The sequence below is a fragment of the Nerophis lumbriciformis genome, linkage group LG04 (genome assembly GCF_033978685.3).
Source record: "Nerophis lumbriciformis linkage group LG04, RoL_Nlum_v2.1, whole genome shotgun sequence".
Lineage (NCBI taxonomy): Eukaryota > Metazoa > Chordata > Actinopteri > Syngnathiformes > Syngnathidae > Nerophis > Nerophis lumbriciformis.
The window spans coordinates 35,104,246-35,129,911 of NC_084551.2; the positions used below are offsets into that span (position 1 = coordinate 35,104,246).

The following is a 25,666-nucleotide window of genomic DNA, read 5'->3' on the forward strand; positions in this document are numbered from 1 at the left end:
GTCCTGCTGGTGCGATGTCAAGGAAACAAGCAGCGTGTTGTGCAGGCGTTCACACCTGTCGCCATCTAATAACAGCAGTGCGATCTTTAAGGCAGAAGTGAAACAAGGCTACCGGCTGCAGAAATGCCGGCCAGCGTGGTCATGGAGGTCTGTGCGCTTTACGGGTTTTCACGACGGGTTTCTGAAGCCTTCATACCGCCGCAGGCTGTGAAAGTGCTTGACTTGATGTTAAAGGGGAACATTATCACCAGACCTATGTAAGCGTCAATATATACCTTGATGTTGCAGAAAAAAGACCATATATTTTTTAACCGATTTCCGAACTCTAAATGGGTGAATTTTGGCGAATTAAACACCTTTCTATTATTCGCTCTCGGAGCGATGACGTCACCACGTGACGTCACATCGGGAAGCAATCCGCCATTTTCTCAAACACATTACAAACACCGAGTCAAATCAGCTCTGTTATTTTCCATTTGTTCGACTGTTTTCAATACCTTGGAGACATCATGCCTCGTCGGTGTGTTGTCGGAGGGTGTAACAACACGAACAGGGACGGATTCAAGTTGCACCAGTGGCCCAAAGATGCGAAAGTGGCAAGAAATTGGACGTTTGTTCCGCACACTTTACCGACGAAAGCTATGCTACGACAGAGATGGCAAAAATGTGTGGATATCCTGCGACACTCAAAGCAGATGCATTTCCAACGATAAAGTCAAAGAAATCTGCCGCCAGACCCCCAGGAAAAAAAAGAGCGGATGAGGGTATGTCTACAGAATATATTAATTGATGAAAACTGGGCTGTCTGCACTCTCAAAGTGCATGTTGTTGCCAAATGTATTTCATATGCTGTAAACCTAGTTCATAGTTGTTAGTTTCCTTTAATGCCAAACACATACCAATCGTTGGTTAGAAGGCGATCGCCGAATTCGTCCTCGCTTTCTCCCGTGTCGCTGGCTGTCGTGTCGTTTTCGTCGGTTTCGCTTGCATACGGTTCAAACCGATATGGCTCAATAGCTTCAGTTTCTTCTTCAATTTCGTTTTCGCTACCTGCCTCCACACTACAACCATCCGTTTCAATACATGCGTAATCTGTTGAATCGCTTAAGCCGCTGAAATCCGAGTCTGAATCCGAGCTAATGTCGCTATACCTTGCTGTTCTATGTGCCATGTTTGTTTGTATTGGCATCACTGTGTGACGTCACAGGAAAATGGACGGGTGTATATAACGATGGTTAAAATCAGGCACTTTGAAGCTTGTTTTAGGGATATTGGTGATGGGTAAAATTTTGAAAAAAACTTCGAAAAATAAAATAAGCCACTGGGAACTGATTTGTAATGGTTTTAACCCTTCTGAATTTGTGATAATGTTCCCCTTTAATATTGTCAACAATCACCCTCATTTAATCGTTGCAGCCAAAATCGTGAATAAAATGTGATTATTCTGCAGACTTATGTCATAGGTCTTCTCTTTTTAACCGTCACACTACTTGCTTCTAATGCTAATGCGAGCATTCAAGTGAGTGTGGGCGGCGGCCTTACTTCCTCCTGGGTGTCCTTGGCCCACTGTGCCATGATCCGCGGGTGCCACCATTCCTCCACTCTGCGCCGGGTCGCCACACGATAGTTCTTCTCCCACACGCCGGTCTCACTGAACAAGGTGCGGCTGCTGGGGGTCAGCTGGCGGGGCACTAAATTCAGGAGCGCATTTTTGAATCGGCCAGACCGGGCGATGCCCTGGAGATGCAGTGCCCGCCTTACCGATACCTGCATGATTCTGTAGGTGAAAACACAGGCAGATGTTGTAAATTGGTAGAGTGACAGTGTGTCAGGTCAAGGTTAGGGTCTGAACCTTAACCGTTAAAGGGTTATGAACTGGTCTTACCCTGGGAAGAGCTTTTATGTCACATAGCCCACGTTTACAGAAAAAAAAAAATTAAACAAATGTATTTTTAGGAAAACACACGTGCAGGTTTTCCCCTTAATGTTATTGATTTTGGCGGCCCGCCATAGCAAAGTCAAAGCCGCCAAATCTTAAAAATAAGGGTTTTTACCTGAAAACAAATTAAAGTAATATAATGTGCTGTAACCTCCAGAAAAAGTAACACACAATTAGGGCTGCAACAACTAGTCGACTAAATCGATTAAAATTGATCATAAAAATAGTTGGCGATTCGTTGGATCTATGCTATGCGCATGCGCAGAGGCTACTTTTTTTTATTTTTTTTTTTATATAAACCTTTATTTATAAACTGCAACATTTACAAACAGCTGAGAAACAATAATCAAAATAAGTATGGTGCCAGTATGCAGTTTTTTTTTCAATAAAATACAGGAAAGGATAGAAATGTAGTTTGTCTCTTTTATCCGATTATTATTAGATTAATCGAAGTAATAATCGACAGATTAATCGATTATCAAATTAGTTGTTAGTTGCAACCCTACACAATCTGATGCTATTTTTTAACTTTTGTTGCCAATTATATGATAACAACCCGCCCAATTCCAACAGATTTTACCTTTCGCCAATCCGCTTTCAGGGTGTGTTTGGAAAAGGCAAAAATGAACATCAAATCAAAACCACTCCAACATAAAACCCACAGCAGCAGGTCCTTTGATGTTGGCTCTTCCGATCAACATGCGTTTGATTGTTCACCCACTAATTTGGAACGTGAGCTGGGATTAGCAAGTTAGGTTAGTTTTACCCTACTGCTGATATGTTGTTGCAATAGTAATTGCAGGGTTTCCCACACATTCATTTATTTGTGGCGGCCCGCCACGATATAATTACGTCCGCCACAAATGGATTTTTCGGCTTTTGACTCGCTCTACCGCTCATAAAAGCAATGAGACTCTGTCTGTGAATGGAGCTTGTAGTTACAACACCGGTGCAGTAGGTGGCGGTAGCCTACTATGCATTGTAACTCGCCAATAGCAATTAATTCACCTGGTGTGCCAGAAGAAGAAGAAGAAGAAAAAGAAGAAGAAGAAGAAGAGGACGGAACGGACCGACCGGATGAAAATACGAGGGTAAGACGTCTTGGCGTTTCACCGACGTGAGCAGCCTGACGCTGCTTTATTAACATCGCCGCTGTTTGCTCGGGGGGCGGGGCAGACGCACGTAGTAACAGTCAGGTGTTTTCATTCGACGAGCTAACGTGTCCAGGTTATAACCCTGTTGTCAATATACACACGTGGAGACGGTGCTTCAGATATTGCATTAATACTGGAGCTAAATTGTCCACTGTCCATTGCAGCATGTGAATGCAATGAAAAGAATAAAATCTGAGCCAAGCAGCTCTTAAAAAGCTGTCCAGGTTAATGTTTTGGCCATTAAAGGCCCTTCATTTCAAGATGTGAACTGTGATTAGGCTTTAAACAGGTGGCTGATCTGTTCAGATGAGTGTAACTGCTACTGGTCAAATAATGTGAAATAGCATTTAATTTTACATGTATGCAATGCCATTTAAATGTAATTATAGATAATAATAATAATAATAAATACTGTGTAGTGTTGTAAATAGTCAACGGGAAGGATTTTAGTAAGATATAAGCCATGAGCACTGGCTCCTGCATGTGTTGAGCTGCTGCCGCTTAAGGTTAGACGGCACTGTACATAGAGCGGTTCTGTTGTTAATAATAAATTCTAATGTTGGATGTTCACTCCTTCACACAGATGAATATAGAAAAATATTTCCAACGGCCGAAAAGGGCTCGACTTGGAGAGGAGGTAGGCCTACAGTCCAGACCACAGGAGGTATTATCTGTTTATTTGTTACTTTTGTAAAATATTGGAGTATAGTTTCACTTTGTTGCTGGTAAATAATATGGTTGTAGTAGTAGGCTAAAGTAAAATTATTTAGTATGCACTAATTAAAGGGGCAGAGCTTTAAGAGACATTTTAGCTTTTATATTTTATAAGATATATTTTTTGTAAGAACCACAATTAATATATTTCAGTGAATAACTAATTGTTCAAATCTGTATATAAAAATGTACATAAAGTGTTGTAATTATATTCCAACTCCGCGTTCTTCTTGGTCATCGCCGCCCAAACCCCCCCCCCCCCCGCCGCCCAAACACCCCCGCCCCCCCCGGCCGGCCGGCCACACCACCGCAAATAGATGCCTGTCCTGTGGGAAACACTGAATTGCAATAGTAATATGCATTCATCTATCCATTTTGTACCACTTGTCCCTTTCGGGATCAGGGGGGGTGCTGGAGCCTATCTCAGCTGCATTCGGGTGGTAGGCGGGGTACACTCTGGACAAGTCGCCACTTCATCGCAGGGCCAACACAGACAGACAGACAGACAGACAGACAACATTCACACTCTAGGAACAATTTAGTGTTGCCAATCAGCCTATCCCCAGCCAGGTGCATGTCTTTGGAGGTGGGAGGAAGCCGGAGTACCCGGAGGGAACCCACGCAGTCACGGGAGAACATGCAAACTCCACACAGAAAGATCCCCAGCCCAGGATCGAACCCAGGACCTTCATATTGTGAGGCACTAACCCCTGTTACACCGTGCTGTCAACCAACATCACAAAAAATTATTTTACACATAAAAATGCATAAAATTGTGAAAATAACAATTAAAGGAACCCATGTTACTTTTAGACTGTCAATCAACATATTCTAATCTTAAGGTGCCACACATTAAAACAATATGCTATAAATTACTTCAAAAACATTTGGCATCATGCTCTTAAACTGAAGAAACAATCCATAAAAACTATACAGTGTATGTAATAATAATATATATAAAACTGTAATGTCTCATTGCTGTAGAATTGTGAACCATGTAATTGAAAGGTAAATAACTTTGTTATCCTAAATAAATAAACAAAACATTTAATTGACTCATTTCTGTAAGCAAAAATGTAACCTAAATAAATAGAGTATCTTAAAGTGTATTTTGATCCCAGTTGGAAACATTAGGTTGGATGTTGTCTTTTTGTTTATTGCTGTCACGTGATCAGGGCATTTTCACTCATTCGTCCGTGCTGATGGGCTCATATCGCCTACTGCATTTCAAGCTGAAATATTCCCTCAACGGGACATTTGGCTTAATAATTGTACAAACCCCGTTTCCATATGAGTTGGGAAATTGTGTTAGATGTACGGTAAATATAAACTGAATACAATGATTTGCAAATCCTTTTCAACCCATATTCAATTGAATGCACTACAAAGACAAGATATTTGATGTTCAAACTCATAAACTTTATTTATTTTTTTGCAAATAATAATTAACTTAGAATTTCATGGCTGCAACACGTGCCAAAGTAGTTGGGAAAGGGCATGTTCACCACTGTGTTACATGGCCTTTCCTTTTAACAACACTCAGTAAACGTTTGGGAACTGAGGAGACACATTTTCTAAGCTTCTCAGGTGGAATTCTTTCCCATTCTTGCTTGATGTACAGCTTAAGTTGTTCAACAGTCCGGGGGTCTCTGTTGTGGTATTTTAGGCTTCATAATGCGCCACACATTTTCAATGGGAGACAGGTCTGGACTACAGGCAGGCCAGTCTAGTACCCGCACTCTTTTACTATGAAGCCACGTTGATGTAACACGTGGCTTGGCATTGTCTTGCTGAAATAAGCAGGGGCGTCCATGGTAACGTTGCTTGGATGGCAACATATGTTGCTCCAAAACCTGTATGTACCTTTCAGCATTAATGGCGCCTTCACAGATGTGTAAGTTACCCATGTCTTGGGCACTAATACACCCCCATACCATCACAGATGCTGGCTTTTCAACTTTGCGCCTATAACAATCCGGATGGTTCTTTTCCTCTTTAGTCCGGAGGACACGACGTCCACAGTTTCCAAAAACTATTTGAAATGTGGACTCGTCAGACCACAGAACACTTTTCCACTTTGTATCAGTCCATCTTAGATGAGCTCAGGCCCAGCAAAGCCGACGGCGTTTCTGGGTGTTGTTGATAAACGGTTTTCGCCTTGCATAGGAGAGTTTTAACTTGCACTTACAGATGTAGCGACCAACTGTTGTTACTGACAGTGGGTTTCTGAAGTGTTCCTGAGCCCATGTGGTGATATCCTTTACACACTGATGTCGCTTGTTGATGCAGTACAGCCTGAGGGATCGAAGGTCACGGGTTTAGCTGCTTACGTGCAGTGATTTCTCCAGATTCTCTGAACCCTTTGATGATATTACGGACCGTAGATGGTGAAATCCCTAAATTCCTTGCAATAGCTGGTTGAGAAAGGTTTTTCTTAAACTGTTCAACAATTTGCTCACGCATTTGTTGACAAAGTGGTGACCCTCGCCCCATCCTTGTTTGTGAATGACTGAGCATTTCATGGAATCTACTTTTATACCCAATCATGGCACCCACCTGTTCTCAATTTGCATGTTCACCTGTGGGATGTTCCAAATAAGTGTTTGACGAGCATTCCTCAACTTTATCAGTATTTATTGCCACCTTTCCCAACTTCTTTGTCGTGTGTTGTTGGCATCAAATTCTAAAGTTAATGATTATTTGCCCCAAAAAAATGTTTATCAGTTTGAACATCAAATATGTTGTCTTTGTAGCATATTCAACTGAATATGGGTTGAAAAGGATTTGCAAATCATTGTATTCCGTTTATATTTACATCTAACACAATTTCCCAACTCATGGAAACAGGGTTTGTATGTTTTTCCTCCTAGTTTGTGTTACTCTGCACTTCTCACTGGCACTCTGTACTGTGGGTGTGTTGGAAGCGGCGCCCCGCTCTAGTCTCCGCCGAGACAAAGATTGTAAATGAGTGAAAAAGTGATGCACAAAGTACGACGTCTTTCTAACTGTTTGAAGCGAGAGACGAACAAACGCGAGGCTCAACAATTCTGATTGGCGAACATGTCTGTCACTCAAATGCCGGTGACGCCAATGGGAAAAAAAATTGCGGTTATTTACCTCAGTAATTAAAACCTCGAAGTCGATTCAATTTTAATTAATAGTGCAGCAAAAATACCGTCATTGTGACCACGCCCCCACCATGCACCCACCGCCACAAGCATTATTATAAGCGTAATTACTAGGGATGTGAATCTTACAACAACTCACAGTTTGGTTCTGATTTTGGGGTGACAATTCAAACCAATTCTCTCAAAATATTATTTGGCATACAAATTATAATAGCACATTTTTAAAACAGATTTCAAAAGCTACTTTTGGTTGACATATACGGGGAGCAAGTAAGCCAAAAATTTTATTTTCATCTAAAAGTATTTCTAAAGATGGATTCTTGAAAAAAAAAAAAAAAAAAAAAAAAAAAAAATATATATATATATACGGTATATATATATATATATATATATACTGGTCAAAAGTTTACATACACTTGTAAAGAACATAATGTCATGGCTGTCTTGAGTTTCCAATCATTTCTACAACTCTTATTTTTTTGTGATAGAGTGACAGGTACACACTTGTTTGTCACAAAAAACATTCATGAAGTTTGGTTCTTTTATGAATATATTATGGGTCTACTGAAAATGTGACTAAATCTGCTGGGTCAAAATTATACATACAGCAACATGCATTATCAATTTTTGTGATGTAGAAAAGTTACAATCAAATCAAATTAGCTTCATGGCATGGCCTCTTAAAGGCCTACTGAAATGCGATTTTCTTATTCAAACGGGGATAGCAGTCCATTCTATGTGTCATACTTGATCATTTCGCGATATTGCCATATTTTTACTGAAAGGATTTAGTAGAGAACATCGACGATAAAGTTTGCAACTTTTGATCGCTGATAAAAAAAAGCCTTGCCTGTACCCGAAGTAGCAGACGATGTGCGCGTGACGTCACAGGTTGTGGAGCTCCTCACATCCGCACATTGTTTACAATCATGGCCACCAGCATGCGAGAGCAATTCGGACCAAGAAAGCGACGATTTCCCCATTAATTTGAGCGAGGATGAAAGATTTGTGGATGAGGAAAGTGAGAGTGAAGGACTAGAGGGCAGTGGGAGCGATTCAGATAGGGAAGATGCTGTGAGAGGCGGGTGGGACCTGATATTCAGCTGGGAATTACTAAAACAGTAAATAAACACAAGACATACGTATATATACTCTATTAGCCACAACACAACCAGGCTTATATTTAATATACCACAAATTAATCCCGCATAACAAACACCTCCCCCCTCCCGTCCATATAACCCGCCAATACAACTCAAACACCTGTACAACACACTCAATCCCACAGCCCAAAGTACCGTTCACCTCCCCAAAGTTCATACAGCACATATATTTCCCCAAAGTCCCCAAAGTTACGTACGAGACATGCACATAGCGGCACGCACGTACGGGCAAGCGATCAAATGTTTGGAAGCCGCAGCTGCATGCGTACTCACGGTACCGCGTCTGCGTATCCAACTCAAAGTCCTCCTGGTAAGAGTCTCTGTTGTCCCAGTTCTCCACAGGCCAATGGTAAAGCTTGACTGTCATCTTTCGGGAATGTAAACAATGAAACACCGGCTGTGTTATCCCACACAACAGTCAGGGGGTGCATTCTACGGCGGGGGTGCGTTATCCGGCACAACACCTGCCGCAATACACCGCTTCCCACCTACAGCTTTCTTCTTTGCGGTCTCCATTGTTCATTGAACAAATTGCAAAAGATTCACCAACACAGATGTCCAGAATAATGTGGAATTTTGCGATGAAAATAGATGACTTAATAGCTGGCCACCATGCTGTCCCAAAATGTCCTCTACAATCCATGACGTCACGCGCAGGCGTCATCATACCGAGACGTTTTCAGCAGGATATTTTGCGCGAAATTTAAAATTGCACTTTAGTAAGCTAACCAGGCCGTATTGGCATGTGTTGCAATGTTAAGATTTCATCATTGATATATAAACTATCAGACTGCGTGGTCGGTAGTAGTTGGTTTCAGTAGGCCTTTAACTTCATGTGAGTGATTATGATTGACGACACCTGTTGACTTCTCTGAGCCCATTTAAATAGAGCTCGTGTGATGCAGTCATTAGACTCGGTTACAAACGCGACAATGGGAAAGTTAAAGGAACTCAGTACAGATCTGAAAAATCGAATCATTGACTTGAACAAGTCAGGAAAGTCACTTGGAGCCATTTCAAATCAGCTTAAGGTCCCAAGAGCAACTGTGCAGACAATTGTTCGTAAGTATAAAGTGCATGGCACAGTTTTGTCCTTGCCACGATCATATATATATATATATATATATATATATATATATATATATATATATATGGTAAAAGCCAGTAAATTAGAATATTTTGAAAAACTTGATTTATTTCAGTAATTGCATTCAAAAGGTGTAACTTGTACATTATATTTATTCATTGCACACAGACTGATGCATTCAAATGTTTATTTCATTTAATTTTGATGATTTGAAGTGTCAACAAATGAAAATCCAAAATTCCGTGTGTCACAAAATTAGAATATTACTTAAGGCTAATACAAAAAAGGGATTTTTAGAAATGTTGGCCAACTGAAAAGTATGAAAATGAAAAATATGAGCATGTACAATACTCAATACTTGGTTGGAGCTCCTTTTGCCTCAATTACTGCGTTAATGCGGCGTGGCATGGAGTCGATGAGTTTCTGGCACTGCTCAGGTGTTATGAGAGCCCAGGTTGCTCTGATAGTGGCCTTCAACTCTTCTGCGTTTTTGGGTCTGGCATTCTGCATCTTCCTTTTCACAATACCCCACAGATTTTCTATGGGGCTAAGGTCAGGGGAGTTGGCGGGCCAATTTAGAACAGAAATACCATGGTCCGTAAACCAGGCACGGGTAGATTTTGCGCTGTGTGCAGGCGCCAAGTCCTGTTGGAACTTGAAATCTCCATCTCCATAGAGCAGGTCAGCAGCAGGAAGCATGAAGTGCTCTAAAACTTGCTGGTAGACGGCTGCGTTGACCCTGGATCTCAGGAAACAGAGTGGACCGACACCAGCAGATGACATGGCACCCCAAACCATCACTGATGGTGGAAACTTTACACTAGACTTCAGGCAACGTGGATCCTGTGCCTCTCCTGTCTTCCTCCAGACTCTGGGACCTCGATTTCCAAAGGAAATGCAAACCAAACCAACCCAAACCATCAGTGATGGTTTGGGGTGCCATGTCATCTGCTGGTGTCGGTCCACTCTGTTTCCTGAGATCCAGGGTCAACGCAGCCGTCTACCAGCAAGTTTTAGAGCACTTCATGCTTCCTGCTGCTGACCTGCTCTATGGAGATGGAGATTTCAAGTTCCAACAGGACTTGGCGCCTGCACACAGCGCAAAATCTACCCGTGCCTGGTTTACAGACTATGGTATTTCTGTTCTTAATTGGCCCGCCAACTCCCCTGACCTTAGCCCCATAGAAAATCTGTGGGGTATTGTGAAAAGGAAGATGCAGAATGCCAGACCCAAAAACGCAGAAGAGTTGAAGGCCACTATCAGAGCAACCTGGGCTCTCATAACACCTGAGCAGTGCCAGAAACTCATCGACTCCATGCCACGCCGCATTAACGCAGTAATTGAGGAAAAAGGAGCTCCAACCAAGTATTGAGTATTGTACATGCTCATATTTTTCATTTTCATACTTTTCAGTTGGCCAACATTTCTAAAAATCCCTTTTTTGTATTAGCCTTAAGTAATATTCTAATTTTGTGACACACGGAATTTTGGATTTTCATTTGTTGCCACTTCAAATCATCAAAATTAAATGAAATAAACATTTGAATGCATCAGTCTGTGTGCAATGAATAAATATAATGTACAAGTTACACCTTTTGAATGCAATTACTGAAATAAATCAAGTTTTTCAAAAATATTCTAATTTACTGGCTTTTACCTGTATATACATACACACACACACACACACACACACACACACACACACACACACACACACACACACACACACACACACACAAACATATATCTACAGATAGAAAATAAACAATTTCAGATAACATTTTTACTTACAAAAAATATATATACAATTTCTTTAATCAATTTTTGAAAATTATGGATCGATTTTGAATTGCAATAAATAAGAATCGACCTAAGAGCCTAAATTTGGTATTTCTTTCATACCTCTGCAATATAAACAGAGAAAGTAAAATTGACACATATACAAGTGAACAAAACAAATAAAGACACAGAGGCCATTAAATTATAATAACAATACATTTCAAATAATTAGATTTATCAATAAATATTTTTTCTAAATTCATCTCCTCGCTCTACTCAGGGTCATATTTATGAGTCGCCATCTTGCTTCTGAATATCAACACAAACTTGCATGCCTTTCAAAATAAAATGTTTTCAAATACAAAGTCTGGCATGGAATGCACATAAAAAATGCATCAAATATGTTAATGTTTTACTTACTGCAAGTAAATCGAACCAGAACAGGTCTAAAACCCATTTTAGGATCACGAACCACTGGTCGAGAATCACTTGGCTGTCTCACCATATTTGTTCTCGTTCATTCCATATGTTCTGTTGCGGGTTTTGTTCAAATTCTTCCACACCAAACTCATCAAACATTACCTTAATGGTTTTGTGCGCAGGGGCACAGTCTTTAAAACTGTACATACAAAATTATCAAAAGGCACAGCAACAGACAACCAGTGTATATTTCATATTAAATTTTCAGCTCAACATTGTGTATTCAGTTGGACAGCTTTACATTTCGGATCCACAGGACTAGACAGTATGTGTGCATGTTGTCAAGAACAGAGTGACTGATCTTGTGACAGATGCAAGTGTGATGTCACACTCCATGTTCTGTGCACGCTGTCACTCACACAAACACAAAAACAAGCCTTTTCAGATCCATCCCTGCCTGTGTGGAAGGTAGAGATGCTGACATATGTTTTGCATCTCAGTGCTTTCTTACTACTTTGAAACGTGTAGTCTGGTAGCACTGATGAAAGAAAAACAACAGTCTCTGCTGGCTGCTATAATGTGACAAGCTGAGTGTATTAATGCCACGCTGACGCAGCCGTGTATCTCTCGCCGAGACCTTTATGAGAGCCGATAATCTCCACAAGCGGACACCAGACGGAGATAAAAATGAAAATGAGGACAGTAATCAGTGACTCTTGGAAATCCTGAATTATCTGAAAAGCTGACCCCCTTTTCTATAAAAATGCATTATTAGTGGAGTGCTCATCATAAAAGAGTCAAAGCTGAAAGAGTCCAGCATAAAAGCAGCAACATGTTGCACAAAATACATTTTGTTGTGCAAGTCTCTGCATTCAACAAGAGTCTGACAGCAAGGAGCGTAGCAGCAGCCAAGGCTACTTCCTCAGACAGCGGCTGCAAGAGCCTGTGTGGAAGTCTGGCAACGCAAAAGAGTGGGCTCGGGCGAGTGACTGTGATACTGTTTCTATGGTAACCATTTAAGCATCTCAGGATAACAAATGACTTATGTAAACTCTCAAACGCAGGCATCCCAGTGGAGGAAGAGAGCGCAATTCAATTCAGACAACTTTATTAATCCCTCAAGAGGCAATTTATTTTGAGCAGCAGGTTGTCATGGTTCATGTAGCCTACATGACCCACGATAAATAATCAATAAATAAATAGTCAATACATCACACAACATGGCGCTTAGAATGGATGATAATATAAAAGCTTTACGTGTGTTAGGTCAGTGTTTTTCAACCACTGCACACTAGTGTACCGTGAGATATTGTTTGGTGTGCCGTGGGAAATTATGCAATTTCACCTAATTGGTCGGAAAAATATTTTTTGCAAACCAATAATTAGAATCCGCAAACAATGTGCCGCTGTAGAGTTTCTGTGCAGTCTGGAGATCAGCAGAGTAACCATGTAATAATATTCCGTATCAGTAGGTGGCAGCAGGTAGTTCATTGCTTTGTAAGCCTACTTTGAGACAAGAGAATTAATGATGGTTGTGGTTTGAAGTCATATCGAACAATTTCGTCAGGTTTTTAATGAGAACAACTTTATATTGTAAATATAGGCCATTGAGTTTCGTTTGTAACATTTTCTGCAGGTGGTGTCTGTCATGTATTGGTTACTCAGGTCACAGGACAATACGGGAACCATTGTAAGGGGAATTTAAGGGCGGGGACACAGGATATGATGACATGCTTTGTGTGTTAGGCACCTGGAAGTGGAAAAAGTAAGAGTGGGAAATTGAGAACAAAAGGCAGAAAAAGACAAACTTTTTTTTGGTGTATTATTAAGCTTAGATTGCTAATAAGTAGGGATGATGTTTGATAAGAAATTATCGAGTTCGAGCCTATTATCGAATCCTCTTATCGAACCGATTCCTTATCGATTCTCTTATCGAGTCCAGATAGGTTGTTGTATATGGAAAAAAAAAACACAATATTTGGTTTAACAAAAGCTCACTTTTATTATACAAGAAAAAAATAAAATCTAATAAATAAATAAATATTGACTGTTACCCCCCTAAAAAAATAAAATAAAAGAAATAAATATTGACTGTTGTTACCCAAAGTATATTAAGTGGGATTTTTCAGAAAAACACATATATACAGTAACACAAAAACAACCTGTCTCTGTGATCACTATAGGTGTATAAATAATAATATAGTGTTAAATAAAATCAGTCCCTAGGGCACAAAACTGAAAATAATACAGCTCTCCAAAAAGTGCACTTCTGCTGCTATTTGACATAACTGTTTGTTATGATGCTTTGGCATTTTTGCACTTTATTTCTTTATTGAAAGAAAATTCTATTAAAAGAAAAGTTGTTTGCAAATGTGGTTACAATGCTAAAAAATGTAAAGTTAAAGCTAAAAAAAGACATACACTTTATTGAGTTAACATTATTTCTTTATAGGGGGAAAGATGTGATGTTATGAGCTAGGGAATCTAACAACTACACTACCCAGCATGCAACGGGAGTGACGAGCATGCGCGGTAGTCCCGAAAAGTGTTGTTGCATGTCGTCACCCGGCAGCTAAGAATGAGGTTATGAGCACGCTGTGAAAGTAAACGTCAAGAACTCAGCCAACACGCCTCGTCTGCATTATTTATAATTAGACAGACAACACATATACAGTGTGATTTTGTTTTGTTTACAAGGAAAGAAAAACAAAAGTTAAAAAAGGGAGATCATGTCATATATGTTGTATATATATGTATGTGCTGCGGTTGCTTTAAGAACGTTGAGACAGCTGCCGTAAAGGAGGTGCGTTGCTAGCCTGGTTGCTATGTTTCCGGTTGGTCGTAAAAGTGTTCGTCATGTGTTTGTACCCTGCTCAAATCTCTCAGTAAAGTTATTCATTGGATTATACCTTTTGTTTTGAAATGTATTACACCTTGGAGCGCTTTTTCCGGTCCATTGTTTTTCCTGCTTTCCCTATCTGCGCCTAATGACTGAGCTACGTGACGTCATTTCTTGTGATGTCACACAAAGCATTTCTGGTCGGGACGGGATTCGTTCCCAGGTATTCGAATAAAGAACCAACTCTTTTTCTGTTCTCGATAACGGGTACCGGTTCTCAAAAAGGGATTCGTGTCCGAGGACTCGGTTCTTTTCTTATCGAACAACCGAAAAAAATCGGTTTCGAGTATCATCCCTACTAATAAGTGAACTAATAAGTGCCAAGTTTGGCACACAACAATGGTGACCAGGATTTTTTCAATGAAAAAAAATGTGCCTTGGCTCAAAAAAGGTTGAAAAACACTGTTAGGTGATACTAGTTATAGGCAAGTGCATGGTTACCTAATGTACAGTCATACTTTTTTTTTTCTTTCTTTTTTTTCCCTTCTGGGTTATATTTGTATAGCGCTTTTCTACCTTCAAGGTACTCAAAGCGCTTTGACAGTATTTCCACATACTTGAACTAGAAAATTATCTCTGTCTGGGTGGAAAGAACGAGAACTTTATTGTATCACTTGAAGCAATGCCTCGAAGTAACATTGAAACCAGCAGGTATAAAGCATAACTAAAAGCTTGCAGTGTTCTCAAAAAATGTGCTGCTTCATGGAAAGAAAATGCTACCAGTTGCTTAATCCGATAGTTAGCAGCATAAGTATTGGATGATATTTTCCCCCAAAAAAATCCAAAATAGGTCCTGAAACAACTGTTTTTGTAGTTTTTATTATCATTCATATAGACTTAGACTTAGACTTAGACAAACTTTAATGATCCACAAGGGAAATTGTTCAACACAGTAGCTCAGTTACAATGATGGAAAGTGTAAGGATGGAAAGGACAATGCAGGTATAAATAGACTAATATAGCGATTAAAAAATCGAACATATGTACGAATATATACATAATATGTGTACAAAATAATATATATATACAGATATATTATATAATGTCTATAACATATATACAATACCATATTTTTCGGAGTATAAATCGCACCGGAGTATAAGTCGCACCTGAAAAAACATATATAAGTCGCACTGGAGCCCGGCCAAACTATGAAAAAAACTGTGACTTATAGTCCGAAAAATATGGTATATACCAATGACCATGTACAATATTACAGTATATACAGTATACTGTATGTGACAGCAGCAGCAGAAAATAGACATTAAAAACAAAGAGAAGTAGCTAACATGTCAGCTAATAGGCAGATATCATCTATTGCTGTATGGCGAGTGATTATACAGCTGGATGGAGTGAGTATATGAGATTTTCAAAATACTTTTGTATTTTGACATTCGTCCTGTCAACTTACATTAAAGACAAACAACCAGCGATGCATTTTAGTTTAATCAAGGTTTATACTGCTGCCTTCCGCCCGAATGCAGCTGAGATAGGCACCCCCCGCGACCCCAAAAGGGACAAGCGGTAGAAAATGGACGGATGGATGGAAACCAGCTCAGTGGCAATGAATTGATTAACGTGGACCCCGACTTAAACAAGTTGAAAAACGTAATATGTTGAAGAAGTTCATTTAGCCTACTAATGTGTATTTATAAATGGTTGATTTATATAGGCTAGTAAGGTAAAGTTTTGTACCTGACAAGGCTTCTGCAGCCTTCATCAGAGGTGTCACGTGATGTTAGTGTGACGTCATGTGTGACGTGTTATATGGATTGTTCCATCCCACCTGAAGTGGTGGGATGGCGGTGTCCCCTGGTGTGATGTGAAAAAGTGTGATGTGATATATGAGATCCCTTGCCTAACATGCAATAAAACATACTGTACATAGGAGAGACAGGTCGACAGTTCAGCACACGAAAAAAGGAACACCAGAAAGAATGTTAAAAGGAAACATCCGGAACGCTCACCCGTGCAACGAGAATGAAAGCAACGCAGGAAAATCTAAAATTAGCCATTTCAGACCACTGCAAGAGGGAAAACCATCTAATGCAGTGGTTCTCAACCTTTTTTCAGTGATGTACCCCCTGTGAATTTGTTTTTAATTCAAGTACCCCCTAATCAGAGCAAAGCATTTTTGGTTGAAAAAAAGAGATAAAGAAGTAAAACTACAACACTATGTCATCAGTTTCTGATTTATTAAATTGTATAACAGTGCAAAATATTGCTCATTTGTAGTGGTCTTTCTTGAACTATTTGTAAAAAAAGATATAGAAATAACTAAAAACTTGTTGAAAAATAAACAAGTGATTCAATTATAAATAAAGATTTCTACACATAGAAGTAATCATCAACTTAAAATGGCCTCTTTGGGGATTGTAATAGAGATCCATCTGGATTCATGAACTTAATTCTAAACATTTCTTCACAAAAAAAGAAATCTTTAACATCAATATTTATGGAACATGTTCACAAAAAATCTAGCTGTCAACACTGAATATTGCATAGTTGCATTGTAATGAATGGAATAGCCTACCTGATTTGATGTTCAGTTTATGAACTTACATTCATATTTTGTTGAAGTATTATTCAATAAATATATTGACTGCGTGGGTTCCCTCCGGGTACTCCGGCTTCCTCCCGCCTCCAAAGACATGCACCTGGGGATAGGTTGATTGGCAACACTAAATTGGCCCTAGTGTGTGAATGTGAATGTGAATGTTGTCTGTCTATCTGTGTTGGCCCTGCGATGAGGTGGCGACTTGTCCAGGGTGTACCCCGCCTTCCGCCCGATTGTAGCTGAGATAGGCTCCAGCACCCCCCGCGACCCCAAAGGGAATAAGCGGTAGAAAATGGATGGATGGATATTTATAAAGGATTTTTGAATTGTTGCTATTTTTAGAATATTTAAAAAAAAATCTCACGTACCCCTTGGCATACCTTCAAGTTCCCCCTAGGGGTACGCGTACCCCCATTTGAGAACCACTGATCTAATGAACTGGGAGGCAGCCAAGGTCATTAGAATGGAAAGCAACAAATTCCATGGGTGGATCAAAGAGGCGGTTGAAATCAGGAAGCGGGCCCCAAAGACTGTCAACAGGGACGAAGGAGCCTACCAACTATCCCACACCTGGGACACAGTCCTGCAGGGCCACCCCCGGCCGTTTGGTAGACATCCAGTCGATAGGGGGCGCCCCCGCCTTACCCCCGGCGCACACTAGGGGATACCGCCATCCCACCACTTCAGGTGGGATGGAACAATCCATATAACACGTCACACATGACGTCACGCTAACATCACGTGACACCTTTGATGAAGGCTGCAGAAGCAAGATAGCTGAAACTTGTCAGGTTCAAAACTTTACCTTACTAGCCTATATAAACTAGGGATGTCGATAAATGCTTTAAAATGTAATATCGGAAATTATCGGTATCAATTTTTTTATTATCGGTATTGTTTTTTTTTGTGGTTTTTTTGTTTTTTTTAATTAAATCAACATAAAAAACACAAGATACACTTACAATTAGTGCACCAACCCAAAAAACCTCCCTCCCCCATTTACACTCATTTACACAAAAGGGTTGTTTCTTCCTGTTATTAATATTCTGGTTCCTACATTATATATCAATATATATCAATACAGTCTGCAAGGGATACAGTCTGTAAGCACACATGATTGTGCGTGCTGCTGGTCCACTAATAGTACTAACCTTTAACAGTTAATTTTACTCATTTTCATTCATTACTAGTTTCTATGTAACTGTTTTTATATTGTTTTACTTTCTTTTTTATTCAAGAAAATGTTTTTAATTTATTTATCTTATTTTTTTTTTTTTTTTTTTTTTTTAAAAAGGACCTTATCTTCACCATACCTGGTTGTCCAAATTAGGCATATTAATGTGTTAATTCCACGACTGTATATATCGGTATCGGTTGATATCGGTATCGGTAATTAAAGAGTTGGACAATATCAGAATATCGGATATCGGCAAAAAGCCATTATCGGACATCCCTAAAATAAACCATTCATAAAAAGTTGAAAAACTTATTAGGGTGTTACCATTTACTGGTCGATTGTACGGACTATGTACTATACTGTGCAATCTACTAATAAAAGTTTCAATCAAAATCAGTCAACCAATGCCCTTGTGGTTAGAGTGTACGCCCTGAGACTGGGAGGTCGTGAGTTCAAACCCCGGCCGATTCATACCATAGACTACAAAAAAACGGGACCCATTGACTCCCTGCTTGGCACTCAGCATCAAGGGTTGGAATTGGGGGTTGAATCACCAAAATGACTCCGGAGCGCGGCCACCGCTGCTGCTCACTGCTCCCCTCACCTCCCAGGGAGTGAATAGGGGGATGGGACAAATTTCACCACACCTCGTGTGTGTGTGTGTGTGTGTGTGTGTGTGTGTGTGTGTGTGTGTGTGTGTGTGTGTGTGACAATCGTTGGGACTTTTAACTTTTTATTTTTTAAGAAACTTGTCACTCACTTGACAAGACAAGTAGAGATGTGTCTAATATTTGGATTCCCGAAAACTACACTACTGCAACTAACCAAATAATGAACGCACATGTCTGACATTGTCAGTGTCCATCCATCCATTTCCTACCGCTTGTCTCATGTAATAAGGCGGGGGAGAAATTGGCAGCTGAAATGATCGTTTTCTCACTGCTGCGTCTTTCGTGCTAGTATACATGAAGAAGCAGTTGGTTTTTACCTTGTCTATTTGATATCCCCGTCGTCGGTGGTGTCATAGTAAACAATCCATTGTGCAAATAAGGTGTGCAGTCTTTAGTTGAGCTGTGAAGGACTTATTTCCATGCAGCACTGCTGCAGCAAGAACGCCACCATCTTGGTTTGAATGTAACTTTATTGAGCGGAAGTAGGACAATGACGTAGAGGGAACAACTTAGCTATTTGCAACTTTGTCCTTGATCGATAAAACCTACATTTTCCTATTGGCTTAATGCTTTCAAATTAACGATAAAATCTTGGAGAATGATTACAAGTACAAAAGCCCTTCAATTGATATCCTTGTTAAAAACATTTAAAAATATTTAGATAGCCCTTTTTGTCTTTTATATTTCATATTTTTTAGTAATATTACTTTATCTGTATTTGCTTTTGTTTTATCTTCTTGATGTTTAAAATGCCTTGACTTTTGTGCGAATTTCAACTGTATGTTTGTTGGTCAATAAAAAAATAAATAAAAAAACTTTGTCCTTGATCGACTTGTGAAAGCACTCGATCTCTATGGCAGGGCATCTGTCCTTTCATCCTGGACAATATTCATCACAAATGTGTGCTTTGTTTTAAAGATGTGCTGTTTGGATATACACAGTATGAGAAAAAAATTTACATTGCAAACTCATTATACTATTGGCTAAGTTTTATATTAATAAATGTAAGTTTCTCAATACTCCACTTGTGTTTTGTGCCTTTAATAAAGAATTAGAACTTTACTTTTCTACCTCTAACAACCAAAAAGCTGTGAAAACTATGATGCTGTGCTCCAAATTTGGATTATTTACCGAACTTGTGTGAGCCTATGGCTTTACACTTTCTTGCATATATATATATATATATATATATATATATATATATATATATATATATATATATATATATATATATATATATATATATATATATATATATATATATATATATATTTAACATTTTATTTAGTTGCTTTATTGAGTTTACAACCCCCTGGCGCTGTTTTGTACTGTTTCTGTACTTGTTTTGATTATTATTATCGATTTGCTTGTATGTAAATGTCGTATATTAAAAATAAAGGGTTATAAAAAAAAAAAATTTTAATTAAAAATTAAAAAAAAAAATTAAAAAGAAAGTGTATCGCAGTGGTCCCCAACCTTTTTGTAACTGCGGACCGGTCAACGCTAGAAAATTTGTCCCACGGACTGGGGGTTGGGGAGGGTGTATGGGGGGTGTATGGTATTTTTTTTTTGTCATAAAAAAATACAATAATGTGTGCTTACGGACTGTATCCCTGCAGACTGTATTGATCTATATTGATATATAATGTAGGAACCAGAAATATTAATAACAGAAAGAAACAACCCTTTTGTGCGAATGAGTGTGATTGAAATGGGGGAGGGAGTTTTTTGGGGTTGGTGCACTAATTGTAAGTGTATCTTGTGTTTTTTATGTTGATTTAATAAAATAAAAAATAAAATAAAAAAAAATATATATATATATATATATATGTATATATATATATATATTTTTTTTATTTCTTGTGCGGCCCGGCACCAATCGATCTACGGACCGGTACTGGGCTGTGGCCCGGTGGTTGGGGACCACTGGTGTATCGGACCCTGGCACTGTTTTGTACTGTTTCTGTACTTGTTTTAATTATTATTATTTCTTGGCTTGTATGTAAATGTCGTATCTTAAAAATAAAGGGTTATAAAAAGAAATACAAAATTTAAATTAAAAAACAATTAAAAAAAGAAAGTGCCGCTGTTTTGTACTGTTTTTGCACTGTTTCTGTACTTGTTTTGATTATTATTATTTATTTACGTGTATGTAAACGTTGAATATTATAAATAAAAGTTTAAAAAAATTAAAAAATAAAACTTTGTCCTTGATCATAACGCATACAAATGAACATAATAAAAAAAAAAGTTTTAATCAAGTAATCACAAACGAAAGACTGTACATTGGAGAAATTACAACAAACAATTAAACATTCGGACCATCATTCAACGTCATTTTAATGGGGCCTAAATCATTCTATAAAAACAAAACCAGGAAGGAAGGTAAATAGATACGCTTTTCAGGTTATTCGCTGTAAATTGTTCCTTATTTTTATTCGCCCTATTATTAAAGTCTGTACCATAATAAAAAAGGGGAATTTAGAGGTGGGATTTATGGCTCTTTGAAGGGAGCCTGATCACAAAGAGCCATTCCTTTCAAATAGCTATTCAAAAGAGTGGTTCGTTATTATAGTTATTTTTTAACTGTTTTTTTTTTTATTAAAGGAAACTAACACTAGTATTAGTTATACTATACGATGTAGATCAGAATACTTTAATGGACACACATATTACTCTATTGGTAGGATTTACTCTATTGGTGGGATTTACACTATTGTTGGGATTACTAATTTTTTGTTATGTTTGTATTGTAAAAATTCCAAAAGGTGGTGAGATGTTTTTATGCTTTTGCAGTAACATCACTTGAGTTTTCCATCACTCCAATTACATGTGTAGCTTTTTAACAATATTGACAAAAATACGCAAATAGTACGTACAAATAAGACTACAATAAAAATGATGACATAAAAAGACCTGGAATCCAAATCCAAATAAATGAAATACAAAATGAAGACAATTAAAATATAATACAAATTTTTAATATATATACATGTGTATATATATTTGTATATGTAAAAATAAAAATCGATTCACATCTGAATAGCGTTTTGTTATTTATTCCGATTAATCTTTTTCATCCATCCATCCATTTTCTACCGCTTATTCCCTTCGGAGTCGCGGGGGGCGCTGGAGCCTATCTCAGTTACAATCGGGCATTCAATTCAATTTTTATACATATTTTTTGTAAATAAAAATTGAAACATGATGCAGGTGTCAAATTCCAAATGAGCTAATATTTGCAAAAAATAACAAAGTTTACATTTCGAATGTTCGGTATCTTGTCTTTGCAGTGTATTCAATTGAATAAAGGTTGAAAAGGATTTGCAAATCATTGTATTCTGTTTTTATTTACGATTTACACAACGTGCCAACTTCACTGGTTTTGGGTTTTGTACATTTAATGAAAAGGTTAATCCAAATCCAGCTAAAATTCCCTTTACTCTGACTCATTTTCTAGTCAAGTTGCCAGTCGGGTGGCACGCAAGTGCAGAGTGGGAAATTGGCGACACAAAATTTGTACGTGCATAAAAAAAATAGTTCCAAAAAGAACGGCTCACAACTGGGATTCGGTTCCCATTGTTTACCTAAAAGAGCCATTCAAAAGACTGAATTCGTTCACGAACTTCACATCTTTAATGCAGTTTAGCAGAATTATTTTGTTCTGTATGTTTCCATGATTTTTTTTAATAGACACACCTAACAACATATTAATGCTCATAGATATATACTGTAAGTCGATACGTCACCGCGCAATACTTGCCAACCTTGACACCTCAGAATTAGGAAGACGTTCAAAAGTGTCAATATGACATCTGTTTGTTTTGGTGTGATTATGACAGAAAATGAAAAGTTTGTTGTGTAGTAGTTTTGTTGCTGATGTTTTGGTGGGGTTGTAGGCTGACAGTAATCAGTTTTGCTCAATAAAATGATTGTTGATGTGTTGCACTTCCTCTTTTTCCTTAAAAAAACGTCTCACCTGACATCATCATTGTTTTATCTGTTGTGACCACTTGTTTAAAATGGCACATAATAGTTTGTTGTGTGTTTATTTTGTTTAGACTCGTTGATTTGGATTTTGTGCGCTGCACAGATTTTCTAATCACGGAGGACAAGGGAGCAGTGAGCAATTTCACAGACGCACACCTTAGAGCAGTGGTTCTTAACTTGGGTTCGATCGAACCCTCGGGGTTCGGTAAGTCGGGCTCAGGGGTTCGGCGGAGGTCAAGACACACCCGACTCATCGTGTAAATAAAAACTTCTCCCTATCGGCGTATTACGGATACGGCAACAGCAGAAGTCAGACTGATTTGCTGGTGTGTAATTTGTTGTGAGTTTATGCACTGTGTTGGTTTTGTTGTTTGAACAAGGTGATGTTCATGCACGGTTCATTTTGTGCACCAGTAGTAAAACATGGTAACACTTTGTATGGGGAACATATTCACCATTAATTAGTTGCTTATTAACATGCAAATTAGTAACATATTTTCTCTTAAATAGTCATTATTAAGTACTTATTAATGCCTTATTCGGCATGGCCTTATTATAACCCTAACCCTCTAACCCTAACCCTAACCAAATAACTCTAAATTAAGTCTTTGTTACTTAGAATGAATGTTCCCCTAGTGTCCAAAAAACCCTAAATTAAGTCTTTGTTACTTAGAATATGTTCCCCATACTAAAATGTTACCAAAAACATATAACTTTGTCTTGAATTTGAAAAAAACAAATTGTTTTTATTTTTCACTAAAGAAGGGTTCGGTGAATGCGCATATGAAACTGGTGGGGTTTGGTACCTCCAACAAGGTTAAGAACCACTGCCTTAGAGGGAACATTGATATCTAACCATTTTTTCAAAAGGGGTCAAGGGGTTTATTAAATCGATTACAAATACAAGATTGTGTCTTTGTTTGAATTCAGATTCATTCATATGAATATAACCGTTATTATTGTCCGGCGGGAAACGTAGCTCAGTTTAGGATGGTGTAGCAATATTGTTGTCTGGTGGAAATCGGCAGAAATTTGTGAGAATGGTAGCCCCAGGAGATTTTTGGGAGGGGCACTGAAATTCGGGACTCTCCTGGAAAATTTGGGAGCGTTGGCAAGTATGCACGACGCTATAGCAGACAATGTAAGCAACGTGCCTATGTGGGGGCTACTTGAAGAGGCCATCTTATACAAAACCCACTTTTCTTGCCTGCTGGCACCTGTTTTTGTGTATTTGGGATCCCTGCAAGTAGCAAAAATGTGAATTCAAACCATGGAGGCAATGATTTTGATTTTGTTTCTAACAAGCTATTTGAGATTTGCCCCGACTTGTGACATTTACCAACCTGTGACGTCAGCGGGTATCTCCTTTCATGGTATAGGTGTTTCGGGCATTTCAGCCAGACATGAAAGCATAGAGCGTGGCTAACGAATCAGTCCTTGTCCGACGGCAATATACAGAAGGATTTACCTAAAACAAAATGTATTTTGCGGACACTATCCATCCATCCATCCATCCATCCATTTTCTTATCCGAGGTCGGATTGTGGGGGCAGCAGCCTAAGCAGGGGAGCCCAGACTTACCTCTCCCCAGCCACTTCGTCCAGCTCCTCCCGGGGGATCTTGAGGCCAGTCGGGAGACATAGTTTTCCCAACGTGTCCTGGGTCTTCCCCGTGGCCTTCTGTCGTTCGGATTTGCCCTAAACACCCCCCTAGGGAGGCGTTCGGGTGGCATCCTGACCAGATGCCCAAACCACTTCAGCTGGCTCCTCTCGATGTGGGGCAGCAGCGGCTTTACTTTGAACTCCTCCCGGATGACAGAGCTTCTCGAAGAGAGAGCCCCGCCATCCGGTGGAGGAAACTCTTTTCGGCATTTTGCGTGCACATTTCGTAGAATTTATGGCAACGGTGTTTACAATGAAAATAAGTCCAGTAAGTAACAGTAGATTGAAAAATGTAATGAAGCGTTAGCAATGTAACATTTTTGTGCCGGCATTCCTGTTGTCTTTGTTTAAAAAACACCTACTACAATAGAATATCCTTGCATTTTTCCCAACTTGGTTAGGCTTGTCGTTGTCATGGAGCTAAAAGGGGCTTGACGTATCTGGTTGTATCGATGCTAACACTTAATGCTAGGTCGGGGCTCGGCAACGCACGGCTTTTGAGTCACAAGTGGCTCTTTAGCGCCTTCCTGGAGCTTTTTTAAAAATATATGAAAATGGAAAAAGATGAGGAAAAAAATATATTTTTTGTTTTAATAGGATTTCTGTAGGAGGACAAACATGACACAAACCTTCTTAATTGTTAGAAATCCCACTGTTTACATTAAACATGCTTCACTGATGAGAGTATTTGGTGCGCGCCATTTTGTCCTAATTTCAGAAGTCCTTGAACGCACCGTAGTTTGTTTACATGTACAACTTTCCTTGATGCTGCCACAGAAAGGCGTGTTTCATGCTACTCCTTGTTTGTCTCTATTTGTCCATCAAATGTTTTATGCCGTGCGTGAATCCACAAAGGTGAGCTTTGTTGATGTTATTGACTTGTGTGGAGTGCTAATCAGACATATTTGGTCAATGCATGACAGCAAGCTAATCGATGCTAACATGCTATTTATGCTAGCTGTATGTACATAATGCATCATTATGCCTCGTATTTTAGGTATATTTGAGCTCATTTTATTTGAAGTTTCCGTTTCCTTCAACTTGAACACACACATATTTACCTTTGGCCATTGTAAGCCAGTCATTTCCAGGTGTTAACACACCCTCTGAAAATCCTCCATTTTAGTAATGTTTTCCAATGTTATAAAAATGTGTAGAATAAATATTACATTTCAACATTTCTGTCAACGAAGATTTGCATCAGCCTGCGACACAGTAATTTTGATAGTAGTCTAATATAGCTAATATAGACACTTACATCATGTGTTGCCTTCATTTGAACACTTATATAAGGCTTTGCATTTTTTGCGGCTTTTTTTAACTTTA

General features: G+C 38.8%; 1 protein-coding gene across 1 annotated transcript in view; it reads right to left on the reverse strand.

The window, feature by feature from the left end:
• lars2 (leucyl-tRNA synthetase 2, mitochondrial) overlaps nucleotides 1-19,151 on the reverse strand; it is a 130,902-nt gene extending 111,751 nt beyond the window's left edge. The window contains exons 1-2 of the mRNA XM_061953501.1: nucleotides 19,007-19,151; nucleotides 1,543-1,777 (exon numbers count right to left, since the gene is read on the reverse strand). Coding sequence (XP_061809485.1) covers nucleotides 1,543-1,773 — 231 coding nt within the window. The 5' untranslated portion in view covers nucleotides 1,774-1,777; nucleotides 19,007-19,151. The remainder of the gene's footprint in view (nucleotides 1-1,542; nucleotides 1,778-19,006) is intronic.
• Between the last annotated feature and the right edge of the window lie 6,515 nt (nucleotides 19,152-25,666).